This window comes from Dermatophagoides farinae, chromosome 9, assembly GCF_024713945.1.
Source record: "Dermatophagoides farinae isolate YC_2012a chromosome 9, ASM2471394v1, whole genome shotgun sequence".
Taxonomy (NCBI): Eukaryota; Metazoa; Arthropoda; class Arachnida; order Sarcoptiformes; family Pyroglyphidae; genus Dermatophagoides; species Dermatophagoides farinae.
The window spans coordinates 1,515,611-1,531,438 of NC_134685.1; the positions used below are offsets into that span (position 1 = coordinate 1,515,611).

At 29.8% G+C, this 15,828-nt stretch overlaps 1 protein-coding gene across 1 annotated transcript; it reads left to right on the forward strand.

Moving 5' to 3' along the window:
• The first annotated feature begins 1,468 nt into the window (after positions 1 to 1,468).
• Positions 1,469 to 15,308, forward strand: LOC124497660 (KICSTOR complex protein SZT2-like). The gene is given in 13 exon segments (XM_075733880.1): positions 1,469 to 1,760; positions 1,826 to 1,910; positions 1,980 to 2,279; positions 2,348 to 4,153; positions 4,289 to 4,657; positions 4,659 to 4,780; positions 5,450 to 5,695; positions 5,795 to 6,149; positions 6,968 to 13,145; positions 13,192 to 13,342; positions 13,344 to 13,674; positions 13,718 to 14,929; positions 15,049 to 15,308. Coding segments are annotated over 13 exon segments (11,406 nt in total). The 5' UTR covers positions 1,469 to 1,653; the 3' UTR covers positions 15,193 to 15,308.
• The last annotated feature ends 520 nt before the right edge of the window (positions 15,309 to 15,828 follow it).

A 15,828-nucleotide genomic window follows, 5' to 3' on the forward strand; every position in this document is an offset into this window, starting at 1 on the left:
ATTATTACGACCACAGCGGCAGTATTAGTGTGTTAAATCCAAAAATAACGACGAGATGGACTAAAAAAAAAAAAAATTCGTTGAGCAAAGAAAAAGAGAAACTGGAATTCGAATTTTTTTTTCTTCGGATATTATCGAGGTGGTGGTATTGGTGTTTTGTGTTTTGTGATTGTAGCAGCACAGTGTTGTGCGAGGTGTGTGTGTGTGTGTGTGTGGTTGGTTGGATTCATTACCACTAGTTTACAACATGGAACATGGAACACACTGTGTGTGTGTGTATGTTTTATGGATCGTTTCTGGAACAGACAAAAAAAAATGACATATTGCTTGATCGAAAAAAAAAATTTTTTTTTTTCGAGGATTCCATTTATATAAATGGACGGGACCCGTATTTTCATTGAATTTTACGTTATTCACTCATTGCTATAGTGCTTTTCCAAGTTTTTCATGTTAAATTATTAATGAATGAATCAACTAACGGTAATCAAATGAAGAATTAACAATGAACGTCAACAACAACAACAACAACAACAACAAAAAACGCTATTTCCACTTCCATGAAACAAAAAAAAAAAATTCACACAAGCAGACATAAATCGCTGAAAAATATGTTGTCCTAATTTTCAATGAAATGATAAAGATTTTGTTTTCGTCATACAGAATCCAAGAAAAAAAAACAGCAACAGAAACGAAACAAAAAATTTTCTTTGACGTCATATGCGGATACGATTGAAAATGACCTTCATAGATGTGACGACAACAACGATGATGATGATGATGATGGCTGCATTGGGGATTTATTTCCGCGAATCCCGGTTAGAATTTTTTTTTTCACAGCCCAGTCGGTCTGTCGGTTGTTCGGTTTGATGGCAGAATTTCATTTTGTATTTGGGAAAAAAAAAACAACAATCCATTTACTATATAGCAAGTAAATGTGAAAAAAACGCACACACATTATTCAAATGTTCTCTGGATCTGTGATCGAACCAAGTAACCAAGAGAAAACAAAAATCAATTTTCACCATTTTTTTAAAAAATGAAAAACAATTCATCGTCATAATCATCATAATCATCGTTTTTTTTTGTTTGCTCAAAATAAAAAAAATGGTGAAAATTGATTTTGTTCACCATTGAATTTGCTGCCATTTTGTGTTTAGTCGTAATAAATTGTTTATTGCGTGCGGACAAAATAAATGGCCGTTCGTTTGTTCGTTTGTTGAATAATAATAAATTCAACCAAAATTCATGAATGAACATCGATGGTTGACATTTTTTGAAAAACTTTTTACATTCATTGTTTATCCATTTTTTTTTTATCTTGCGAAAACGTAGTTGTTTTGGCATTTTTTTTTTCGATATTAAAGAATTTTCAATTTCAAATAAAAATAAATTCCCGCCATTTTTGTTACGTCCAACATGAACGGATCCGTAAGAATCGAAAAAAAAATCGAACGTATTTTTTTTTTGCACTGCATGTTGGATTTTCTGTTTACAAACAAAATTTTTTTTTGTGAAATAGAAAGAATATATAATATATATATATATAAAACCCACGCAATTTTTTTTCTCAGTGTCATCAATTTCTAGTCATTGATCCATAAAATTTTAATTTGATCAATGTGAAAAAGTCATCAAATTAAAGTAATAATAATAATGGATACAATAACGGCAGCAGCAACAACAACAACAACAAATGATTCCAATGGTGATGTTAATGATCATGTTGAAGCGAAACATGTTTATGTACTTTTAACTGATCGGTTTGTCTTATTCTATTTTTCATTTACAAATTTTGGATAAATTTTTTTTTAAATCTTTGAAACAGATATCGTATATCAAGAAATATACGTGTTGAATGGTATTTGGATAATTTAAATAAATATTTTCCAGCATTGTCCAAACGTACATTGGTATGAAATTTTTTTTTCTGAATTCCGAATGCAAACATAATGTTATTATTATTGTTTTTATTGGATTAGGCTGATTTTCAAAATGAAATCGATATCATATCGTTTATTACATCATCGAATGATACAAATACATTCCAAACAAATCGCCGTTTGGAACAACAACAGCAGCCGCAACAACAACGAAATGAAAATTCCAAATTCTGGATTAGTTGTGATACAAAATTTACATTTTTTTCAAGAAAATATTGTTTCGTTTTTGTGTTGGACATATCCACATCGGTTGCCAATGTTGATATTCAACATTCGACCGTTTTAACCGATGAAATATATGATGTATTGGCCAAATGTTTAAGCAATATTGTTAAACCGGTATGTTCCATTTTTTTTGTTCTTTTGATTATCGATCTCTTAATTTTGTCTTGTCTTTATTTACATAGTTTTATGCTCCTGGTAGTGAATTTTTATTTCAACCAGAAATCTATATTACAATCGTTGCCTATTTACCATTCTATTCATTGGATGTGAATAATGTGATTGTACATGGCTATAAATTAACCACCGAAAATATTGGCCAATTGTTAACGAAAGTTTGTGATAAAATCTATTTTTATATTGAAATATTGAGCCAAAATATATGTTCTGAACATTTTCGTGATCAATATGGACATCGTACTCAGGGCCGTTCAATTGTTCCGGCTAATCTTTCATTGATCAATATGATTCGATTTGGTCTACTATCATTGAATCTATTACCCGAGAATAGCCATCAAGGTATTGTGATAGTAACCGATGGTAATACAAGTTTTTCCGATGCTCATACATTGGAATCAGCATTGGCACAATTACGGCTAAGTATGATATCATGTTCGTTCATACATATTGGCAGTCCACCACATCCAGATGCAGCACTCGGTTATGTTCCATATGTAGATTTCATGAATTTCATCTCACAAGCTACATTCGGTGCTTATTTATCGATCAGTTCCGATTATGATGACTGTGATCATTTTGAAGCAAATGTTTTCAACGTATTTCATCGAGCTTTTTTTGTTTATAGTTTTAATCATGGTTGTTCCAGTTTTAGTAAATGTTTACGTCCAAAGCGATCATCATCATCAACGTCAGTGTCAACAAACATATGGGTTATTGATAATCCATATTTTTATTCCAATCAAGATGATGACATTATTGTTCGTTGTCAGAAAAAAGATCAACAATTATTACGGCGAAAACAATTGGAAAATCAGATTAATGCTCATTTTGCTCAAATTCTTTCCTATCGTCTTCGTGAAGGTTTCACTATCAAACGGGTAAATCTAATTCATACGGAAAATATCATCGAAATAGCATTGACATTACCATGGCGTCATAATGTTAATATTGAATATCACATTTCAGCTTATTTTCGCCGAAACAATGAAGATGTTGATGATAGTGTTGGCAATTTTACTAATTATGAAGTGATTGTTGAAAGTAATTATAATTTTCTACATGATGCAAGTTGTTCAAGAAAAATGTTCAAAAGCCCATTACGAGCAACGACAATCAAACAATTCTGTGCAGCTATCAAACATTTTAATGATTCAAATAATCTGGGAATACATTTTCATCATTTTGCACGTAATGAAATTTATCGTTCCATACCAGAAAGTATGCGTAACGGTGTATCATTGTTCTATCTTCAACCGAATACTAATGTACCTGAAGTAAGTGTGCCGAATGAAACACATTTTAAATTTGCTCAATATTGGAAACCAATCTGTATGTTGGACGTGAATATGTGTCAAAAATCATCGCTACATACACATCAGATCAATATCCTATTGAAACATGATTATCCATTGCCAGAATTTCTTTTCCATCCAAATCAATTTGGCCGTTATGAAACAATTCAATGTAAACAGACAATGTCCGTATTGAATGTTGTTCTAAAAGAATGGAGTTCATTTGTATTGTTGGAAAATCATAGCTACATTAAATTGATCAAAGATAAAGATGATAATAGTAGTAGTAATAATAGTGGTGATAAATCCTGTTCCTTTTATCTGATAAGAATAATTACACAGCCACCTTGCCTCGTTCTTCATCTGGCTTTTATTGGTGGTACAAGCGGTTCATTGAGGAATCAGATTGTTAATGATCTTTCGAAAAAATTACGACAATGTAAATTGCCTCAACGAAATTTATCATCATCATTGGTACAGAAATCAGGTGCTGCAGCTACAGTTACATCAGCCACTGTGGTTAATAAATCCGATCCAAACGATGATGATGATGAAGAAGAAGAAGATGAGGATGACCATAGTTTGGATAAATCGAATCCTCCTTATGATAACCATGATGTACATGATGAAGATTTACATGATGACAATAATGAGGATTCTATTAATGAAGATAAAGATATTTCAACAATAACTACAACATCAACTTTGAATCCTAATTATGATACCAATCATGATGAATTGAATGCTCGAAATTCAAAAGATAATGATCCAACAACACCGACTATGGCAAAAACAACGACGACAACATCAGGATTTGTAAAAATAACATCCCATAAACGTAATAGCTCAAATAGTAATAGTTTATCAGTAAATTGTTTTGTCATCCTAAATCGGCCAATCGAACGTATGCTTATTCGTTATGAGAAAATACCAAAAGATTTCTATAGCTGTTATAAATATGAAGAAGATTTACGTAGTAAGACTACTGGACCTCAATTAACATCATATGCATCATTGAACATGTTTCCAAACATTAGTACGATTCTTATATCATCAACGTTTCATATGGTCAACAAATGATCGATATGGACCGAATAATCGATTGAATATAACATCTATTTCAAAGATTCTATCCGTTCTAACATTGTGAGTTGGCATTTTTTTTTTGTTTAATTTAAAATAATCTAACCTAATCAATTGATTGATTGATCAATGATCAATCAATTGAAATAGTGATCCGCAAAAAAAACAGATAAAGATAAAGATAAGGACTGTAAGATATCTAATAAGATTCTTTTTTTTCTTTATAAATTTATTACTTAAATGATAGATAATAGGTGAGTCTAAATGTCTTGGATTTTTGTTTGTAGAGCAAAACCTGGCTGTTTTGTGGATTTTTTTTTGTCGTTGTCGTTATATTGTTATCATATAGCCTATATCTTTAAGGATTGTTTGATTGTTGTACATTATTATCATTTTTTTATATTTATCAAAAATTAGATTCATGTCTGTCTGTCTGTGTGTGTACATGGATTTCTGTTGTGTTTGAGTATCAGTTTTGAGTGTTGATTTCTCTCCCCCTTCGTTTATTATTATTATTATCACCATCATAATCATAATAATCATCAATCAATTTGGATTGGGATTTATTTTATTTGTTGTAGTTTCTTCTGTAAATAATGATTGAAATCCTATCCTATCTTGTGTCTCTATATATGATTGACTACTTTATGTATCTAATGATTGGATCGAATTTATTGGCAAGAATATATTTTTTGTCATAGTTTTCTTATTTTTTATTTTTTTTTTAAACAGGAAAAGGATACAAGAAGGATTTACATTAGCCTATAATGAAGGTGGTGTGGTTAATCTGGTCAAAGAATTTATGATGAAAGATGATGATGACGTTGATAATAATAATAATGATGATGCTGATAATGGTGGTGTTGGATCTACATTTCCATGTCTTGTTCAATATATAATATTTCCATCAAATGTTGTCATACGTAATCATCAAAATAATAATCTTAATAATAATAATAATGGCCAAGATGATAATAGGTAATGATTTTATTATTTTTTTTTTCACAACAAAAAAAAATGTGCAATGGTATGATAATCAATTATTTTTTCCTTTTTATTTTAATAATACAAAAAAAGCAATGGTTTTGATGAAGAAGAAGATCTTATCGATGGTAATAATAATAATAATGTTTTGGGTGATCATCAACATCGTCATCATCATCATCAACATCAACGTCAAAGACATCAACATCATCATCAACAACAACAGCAACAACAACAACAACAACAACAAAGAAATGATGATATTGGTAATGTCGATATTGATAAAGTTGGCCAACATTTAATAGTAACAGAATGTTGGATTGAACCACAAAATGGTAATGCAGAAAATAATCAATTAATATCATCATCCAATTGTCAGCAACAAGATGATGATAATAATAATCAACAGCACAATTCTCATCTTACCTATGGTCGAATATCATCATCGGTAAGTTTTTTTTTGTTTTTACCATTTATCACTCAAGTCGATTATTTTTAGCCAAAATTAATGATCATCATAATGTTTATGAGTACTATTGAGGTTTATCTATCTATAACCATCATAAAGATTTGCTCAGAATTGAGCCATTCATTATCATGATGATGAGGTTTATGTTGGTGGTGTTGATGGACTTGGTTCGATTGTAATTATTCCATTGATAGATACTTGTCTTTTTGTTTGTGGATGATTATTATCCAAAATCTTATCAGGATTTTCTTTTTTTTCATAATAATTTGAAGTAGTAGCTCAAATATTTGAGATAGAAATGATCTTATAAAGAAATTTGATGATGATGATGATGATGATGATTGCGACAATAATCTTAGGTTATAAATATTGAACCCGATTAGTAATAAAAGTTTTAGTTTTCAAATTTTTTTTTTGTTTGTTTCACGTAAAAATCACAAGTCTCATATATGTTCAATGAACAGATTGATTGGATTCATATTCACTTCTGCAATCAAGAATTTTTTTTTCTTAGAAGATCATAGAGAATTAAGTGGAGTAGTGGTCTCTGCATTGATTTTGGATGAATTTTATTATTCGTCTTTTAATTTCATAAAAAAAATTCATAACGAAAATAAGCCGAGATTCACTCCTCCAACTATTTTCTCCATGACCAAATGCCACCATAACCTCATTTTTTCTGATTCTTTTTTGCTTCTTGCAATTTTTTCATAATTTTGGCTTCTTTTTCCCTTTTTTTCCAAAAAAATATTCTTTCCTTTAATTTAAAAAAAATTTTGATTTTATTTCATTTTTAGTTTTATGAACGAGATTTTGAATTGGTATCCGTATTACTTACTTATGAATATCTGGTATCGTGTGATCGAAATTCAATAATCGGCCGTCAGCAGCAGCAACAACAACAACAGTTACATAAAAATGATCAACAGATACAGTCCACACAACAACAGCCATCGAATGGTTCGTCATATGGCCAATATCAACAGCAACAACGTTTCAAGCATATTCCTTTTAAATTTAATCTGTTGAGCATACTGGACAAAAGTCAACTTGCATTGATCAAATTTCGTACATTATATCAATGGTTTAATATATCTTCTAATGATGATGATGATGATGATGCGATCACGGGAAAAACATTAGATCAAAATAATTGTACGAATATAATGCTATATTCAGAATTTATTTACAAAATTTCACGATTATATGATGAAATTGATTTCAATCATGAAGAAGCAATCAGTTTGATTAGGAAAACCAATGATAGATTGTCACGAAAACAATATAAACGGCGACATTGTTCAAACGATGATGATGTTGATGGTGATTGTGATGGTAATCATGAGCCATTGTTTAGCCATATGGATCAATTACAAGAAGATCAATCGATCATATTTCGATGTTTTTGCAAACGAATATCAGCCGATTGTATTATATTGACATTATTACCATCATCATATAAAGTTGTTAGACGATTATCATTCATTAATCAACAAGAAGAAAAAATTAATAGAAAATTAATTCATGAAATAAATGACCAACATGATGGCCAACGTTATGCATCATTAATCATACCGATTATTGTACATAAGATTACATTCCAATCGTTGACAAAAATATTATTGAATAATTATGATCCAATCGAATATGATCATTGTCCTAATTGGAATGTTTTATTCGATTTTTCCAATGATTATGTGGAATCAAATACATCACCGAAAACTAATGATCCATCAAGCCAACAACAATATAATTTTCATAATAATAATCGTCGCCATCCATCCACGCATGATCATCATCAACAACATCCACAAACAATGGAAGAAATAGCATTGGAATTATTTGCTCAATCAATTGAAACATTATTTCGTAATAGTTTTACGGATGCAATTTATAAATCATTACGTTATGAATTCAATTCAGATGATCGTGATATCAAACTTGTATTGGAAAAAATTTGCTATAAAACATTTGATTATGTTGAAATAACAGATTTTCTCATCTATACATGTCAACATATGAAACCGATAATCAATAGTTATTTTGAACGTTTTCCAACAAACACTATATTCGATTTACTTGCCTATGTGGCCCGTATGGTCGATACAACAACAACGGATCAGGATCAAACAGATGTGGATTCAAATAGCCGTCAATCGAATATTCTTTCATTACGATTATCAACGAATGATCGACAAAATGATTCATCATCACATAGTTGTGGTGATCATAATGAAATATTGAAACAGAATTTTGTCAATCTAATACAATCTCAATTTACGCCCATTCATACGCCATCAAATAGCTATTATTTTTATGATTATGAAAATATTCAAACAAAAAAATTTACATTAGACACTGAAATGATGTTGAAAATGCAAAAAGATGCTAAGAAGAAAAAGGAAATTCTTGTGGATTTTTTCTCACGAATCGATGATGGCCGTATTGATCTGGCAGAATTCTATGAAAAAGTACAAAATTCATCAAAATTTTTTGATCAAGATTTTATACTCGTACCAACATCGGGAACTTTTGCTTCGAATCCTATGATCATAGCACAATCGATTGAAGATGATGTGGACATTGATATCGATGATAACGATATTGTTGATGATAAAATTAACGAAGAAAATGATTATAATGATGATGATTATGATCCATTCAATAAGGATCCAAGTTTATTTCAATCTTTATTTTTGACACGTCCATTTTTTATTGGATTTTTCTATTCAATTACATTGAAAAATGATCAACAAGTACGAAAAATATCATCGATACCTACCTGTTTGATGGATATTATATCACCAACTTGTAGACAAAATTGTATTGAATTGGAAACTTTTCGTGTATTATTGAACATTGAAATCATTACACAGGCTTTGGAACCGGAAGAAATATCCTCAAATTGTTCAGTCATTTCTGGTGGTGGAACAATAGGTGTTAATGATGGACAAATAATGGCCGATAATATGGAAACGATTCCATGGAGTAAACTATTGGATGCATTTCAATTGTATAAATATTCTGAATTTTTCCATCAAATCAAATGGATGATTCGTGATGAAATTGTATCGATATCACATAATCTGTTTCAAGTATGTCCACAAACATTGGAAATGGTTGTCGAACACATCAAACAAACGGGAAAATCAAATACATCATTCTTTGAAAGAGTGGAATTAAAATTCGTATTTCCTTTGGATGAAGATCCAAATTTTCTTGCTGAATTTCGCAATGAATTGGGTCAATTACGATTTTCCAATTTTCGTCTTTGTGAATTGGGTCGTTATTTTTATGTTATACATGATGCTTTTAGTGAACAATGTTCAAGCCTACCAACCACGGATACAATGATCTGTACCACTTGGAATAATAGCAACATTGAAGATGATCAACAAAAACGGCTCATATTCAATGAAGAATTGTTCGATCCGCCTAAAGAATCATTGGTAGCTGTTTATACGATAGAAGAATCGGTATCGAATTTTTCACCAAATTTTTGGCTCATTTTGGCTCTAGAACTTGATGAACAAAGCCGACAAAACTATGCTGCGCTCTATTTTCATTCACGACAGAACATCTTTTTATATGGTTCGGAAATTTTCAAACAATTGAAAAAATGTTTGGAATTTTTATGTAAAAAATTTAATCAAAAATTTTTACTTGCACGTTTATTTGAAACAAGATTCTGTGATGATCTACTCATATCGAAAGAAGATGCCGATCCATATAGTAAGAATTGTGTACGTAGTGCATTGAATTCCACACCTATAGCACATTCAATGGAAGGTAGCATTAATTATGATTTGGATTATGAATATGATAAAGTATCGTTGAAAATTTTACGTACAAATTATCAATCCGGTTCTTTTAGCTGTGATGTTGTATGGCATAAACATTTACCATTACATCGACGTTTACATTCAATCGGATTGAATACTATACGATCGGTATTGGATTCATTTGAAATATCCAATCGTATTAATCTATATGTTTATCGTGAAAAATCTGATGCCGTTTTCTATGTTCGTTTATATGAAATTGAATGTAATCGTGATTCATTCAGTGATAATTTTGAATATAATTTCTCATCAATGGATGATGATGATATAGATTACGAAATGAATGATTATCATTATGATAATGTTATTGTGCCGATTCCAATTAATTCTACTACAATGACTGTTACCTCTAATATTGCTAATGCTGCTGCTGCTGCTTCTGCTGTTACACAATCGAATGAAGATGGTGAAAGTAATCGTTATGAATCAGATAATGATTCAGTGAATTCATTGAATGTTAATCGATTAACGATTAATGTTCCACAACAATGCATACTAATGAATGTACATGGAATTACTGAACCAAGCCGTGAAATAAAAATAGATATGGTTGCTGCATTGCAAAGAAAATTAGATGAAGCCATTCTCGATAGTCTTATAGTAATGTTGGGCCGTAATCCTCTTTCAAAACTTACCTTACAAGATGTTTGTTTTATTCAAGGACGTAATTCACAGATGAAAAATTTTCATTTCATCATCAATGAATCCTATTATCCATATATAACGAATCTAAAAGGCTATATTCGCCAAAATCTATCGACATTTCTTTATAATCCAAAATATGCTGAACGTAATGTTAATTATCATTTTAAATTGTTTAAAAATCAACATTTTCATTGTGTTAATGATGAAGATGTATTCCTTTTCCATTGTCAAGAAGAATCAGGAAAAGATACTAAAGGTATTGCTTGTATAATATTTTCCATTGTATCACGTGATCGCCTTTCAGATTCATTACCATCAACATTTACTGTTACATCGATGGATATCAATGATTTTGTTGGCTGTTATTTTGATTATATTGTTACCGTTTATAATCCATGTTCAAAAGAAAATTTGAATGTTAAATTTTTTATCAATTTTCAAATTTGGTATGCTGGTAAAATTGATATAAATTTTTTAAGTCAAAAATTACGTACCGTTATTGCACATTCACTTTGGGAATTTAATTTAGAATTTAAAGTTTTCAAATTATGTCAATACGATGATCAACAACAGCAACAGCATCCATTACAATCACCTATGAATCCATTTGGTGGTACTTCTATATCTGAACCATCGACACCGAAAAAAATTGATGGACAACAACAATCACAACAGCCACCATCATCAGCTGGTAGTTCAGAAAAACGCGAAAGACGTTCAGGATTATCGAATCTATCGTTGAAACCACCATTGCTTCAAATCGGTAATAATGATCAGGATAATGAAAAATATTTTCATTCCAATTATAATAAATTTGGTCATTCATCATCATCGACAATCATTGAAACGATTGATTATCAAGAAAATAATAATAATAATTATTTTAATTTTTCAAACATTGATCAAACGACTAGCAGTCAAACAAATTTAACATCCAGCCTATCTACAGCCGCCACTACGACAACATCATTGTCATTTGTTGATCATCATAATCAAAATTCATCATTACGTATTCATGATATACGTAATAAAGAATTATATTGTTTGGCAAATTTTCTCCGTAATGCTATAAAACCATGGCTTGATTATGGTAAACAAATTGATGTACCATCAATTGGTCGTTATGAATTTCATGCATTAATGAAACGATCGATAATGACCATTGTGAAAGAATTTTCACAATCTGAACATATTACAAAATTTTGTACCGATATGCGTATGCATATGTTATTGGCAACCGGTACAAATTATTATGAATTTCAACAATTCACATCATCCAATGATAATTTCAATGATCCAAATAAAGATGGTTCAAATACCTATATGATATTGTTACGTCATGAATCATTATGGAAAACACGTTATCTTCATTATGCAGAAAATTCATTCGTACAGAATTTTATCAGATCAAAAAGTTTTACAAATAAATTTGATATGTATAAATTTGAATTTCCACCTTGTTTTTTCAATCCAAATATTGTTACTACTTCTGCGGCTAGTGGCATCACTGTAATGAATAAATCGATAAATGATTCAAATTTAACATTGAATAATTCAAATAATGAATTGAAAACACCAAACAATGAACCGGATATGATACAATGTATATCACCAAGACAAAAATTCCTATTGCTTTATATTGAAGATCAGAAGCTGATACTTTATATGTATAATTGGAATACAAATATGAGTAGCAATATTATTGATTGGTTTTCAAAAATGTTTCTATGGCATAATGCTCGTAGTTTATTATTGCAAAGTTTAATTCTACAAAAAGCCGGTCTATTTCATAATACACCATTTAAACGACATTCATTAGATGATTTAATACGAATATCAAATATTCCAATCAAAGATCATTACTATACTATGGTCACTAGTGGTGGTAGCGGTGTTGGTGGTGGTGGTGTTGGTGTTAGTAGTGTTCGAAATAAAAATATTAGCTCATCATTTTTTCTAAATCCTGATCTATTATTGAAATATGAGAATCCAATCAAAGCTTATAATGAAAATAAAGAACAATTATTGAGTCGTTTGGATTTTATTTTATTTGAAACAAAAAATTATGATTACATTTTTTCACCATTCATTCAAAATGAAAATCATCATGATCTTTATGATTGTTTTCGTGGCCAATTCAATTCTGATTATAATGTTTATATACGTGATTTGAAAGAAATGTCCAAAGTATGGCAAATACATGGTACAAAACATAATTATCCAACAATGGATAAAATTATTCAACATGTTAAATCATATGGCCGTTTAAGTCATTATTGTTTGACACCGTTTTTATTTAGCCATAAATGGCGTTTTATAATATCATTGATTCGTGATCATACATTACCAATACAACAGACACGTACAAGACACATGTCTGGTGGTAATATATTGCGACAATCAAATCATAATGAACATGAATTTATGATGACAGCTAAACAACGTAATCGTCGTAAAAGTGGTCCACCAAATATGTTGGAAAATATCATCATCATCATCACAATCATCTTTATCGATATCAACACAAAATGCTGGTACGCGTTCAACATCGGATGAAAGTCTAGATCTACTTGTATGTCCACATTATATACAAGAATATGTCCAATATCTACAAAGTCTTGGATTTAGTTCGATTAAATCACAAAAAGTGGTTAGTTTTCGTAAAAATTTTGATTTTGATCATCGACAACAACAACCACAACAAAAGACGTTCAACATATGATCAAACATATGGTTATGGAAATAAATATAAATTATCTGGTATTGGATCAGGTCGATTAAAAATTGGCAGTCATCATCATCATCATCATCACCACCATCACCATCATCATCATCATCAACAGAATAAAAATGAATATGAAAAATTTTATCTGATCAAAACAGTCATTGGTGGATTTTATCTATTTGAAATTGGTTTTGCCGAACCATTCGTATATAGTTATCTTTATTCTGTGGATTCAAAACGTTTTTATTCATGGACAAAAAATAATTCCAATTCGGTAAGTTGATAATATTTGGTTTGTTTTTTGTTTAGAAATAATTTTTTTTTCTTTTCTGTAGAATATGATAAATTTTTTGGATGAACTGGATTCAATCAAAGTTCGTATGCATCTACATTCATTTACATATGATTATCATTTACGTGCCATACATTCATATATTTCTGGCCGTCAATTATTTCAACGTGGTTATCATTTAATTTCATTTTTAGATGATTTTATTCGCTATTATCAGAAAGCACCAAATTATGCTCGTAATCATGTTTATATGGATAATATAATGTTTGAATCGCAAAAAATTACAGCTGATCAACTATATAATTATATTATTAAAAATAATCATAAATATGGTATCAATGTATTTCCAATGAATACAGCATTTGCATTCGATCAATCAACTGGTATGAATGAAGAATATGTATTGATCAATCTTTCTACACATCGTATACCGTATTTGGATGAAAATAATATACAACAGGAAGATAATTTTGATGTTGCATTATTGGTTGCATATCAAAAAGTGAATAATGCTCGAATATTGAAACCACGACAATTGTGTTTGAAATTCTATCTTTTACTTACATCACAACGTGAATTGTTTCCAAAACTTTATTCCATACGACATAAGGGTCAATTTAAAACGATACGTATGCTACCTGTAAATGGTGATCGTACTGCTACTACTACATTCGATGATCAACAACAACAACAACAACAACAACTGCCGCAACAGCAGCAATCACAAAACGGCAAATCTTTATTGATACGTAATCCTATTGATGAAATTATTCATAATTCAATCGATAGATCAATTTATACTGGAATTTGTGATGAAAAAATCAATTATTTGGGCTATTTCAATGCACATGAACTTGTCATGTTACATATACTTGAACAAAAAGTACAAGAAACAAAAAAATATCTTGAAGAAACAATTCAATCAGCTGAAATTGATTGCCGTCGTGATTATCTTTGGGAAAATTTAATTGGTCCATCAATGGTAAATGAACGACAAATGACAATGGATGATTTTGATGAACTATTATCATTGGTTAAATCCATACGTATGGATGAATATGATCCTGCATTAATACAATTCAATTCATTCACTAGTCATTGGTATCGAGCATTGGCATTGAAATTGGAATCAAAATTCGATTGTGGATGTCGAAAATTTCAACGAAATTTATCCATTAAAATGGCCATTTTAAAACCAAATTGTAAAGATTGTTTCATACTATATCATCTGAAGAATGTAACACCATTTATTGTTGTAAGTTTTCTGTTCTCATGTATATATATAGTATAGTCTTTTTTTAAAAAATTTCCATACATTCATTCGAATTTAACTCTATTTTCTCTTTATTTTTTTTCTTTTATTCATTCTCCAAGGAATTTCGCATTGTTTTCAATCAACCACCAACAACAATCATTGATCATGACTTTTTTCGTCGTTTGGATCATCAATATCATGAATTGATTCAAGATTTTGTCAATACATGTGCTGCTCATATGTGGAGCATGTTATTAAGTTGAATTTTTTTTTTATTATTTTTCCTAATACGATTATTTTTTTTATTGTACATTTTATTTTTTTTTAAATAAAAGTTTATATTTTTTCTTTGTAGTCTTTGTGGTTACACACGCAAAAATTTCAATTTTTTTTTGTTCAATTTGTATCAATCAATCGATAATTGGAGAATGCAGATTATTATTATTACGTAATTTAATTCAATCATTATTGGTGGATTGAAATGAAGAAAAAAAAATTCAAATTATCAACAACGTCAATTTGGGCCAAAAAAAAAGATATCTGTTTTTTTTGTCTGTTTGTCGGTGTGTGTGTGTGTGTTTATATATTTCAAGAAAGTCAAAAAAAAAAATTTGAAAAACTAATATTCTCAAGAATTTCTTAAGAAAAAAAACCAACAATAATAACAACAACAGAAAAAAAATAAATGAAAGAGGTAGCAGATGGGCTTGATTTATCATAAGATGATGATGATGATCTATAAATCCTTGGGTAGATTAGAACCTGAAAAAAAAGAATTTTTTTATTTTGTTTTCAATTTCAATGAAAAAAAACCACCAGAATGAATCCATGTGTGTGTGTGTATTGATGGATGTTGATGATGGTTTTGTTATTGTTCTTGTTGTCAATTTTGTTTTTTC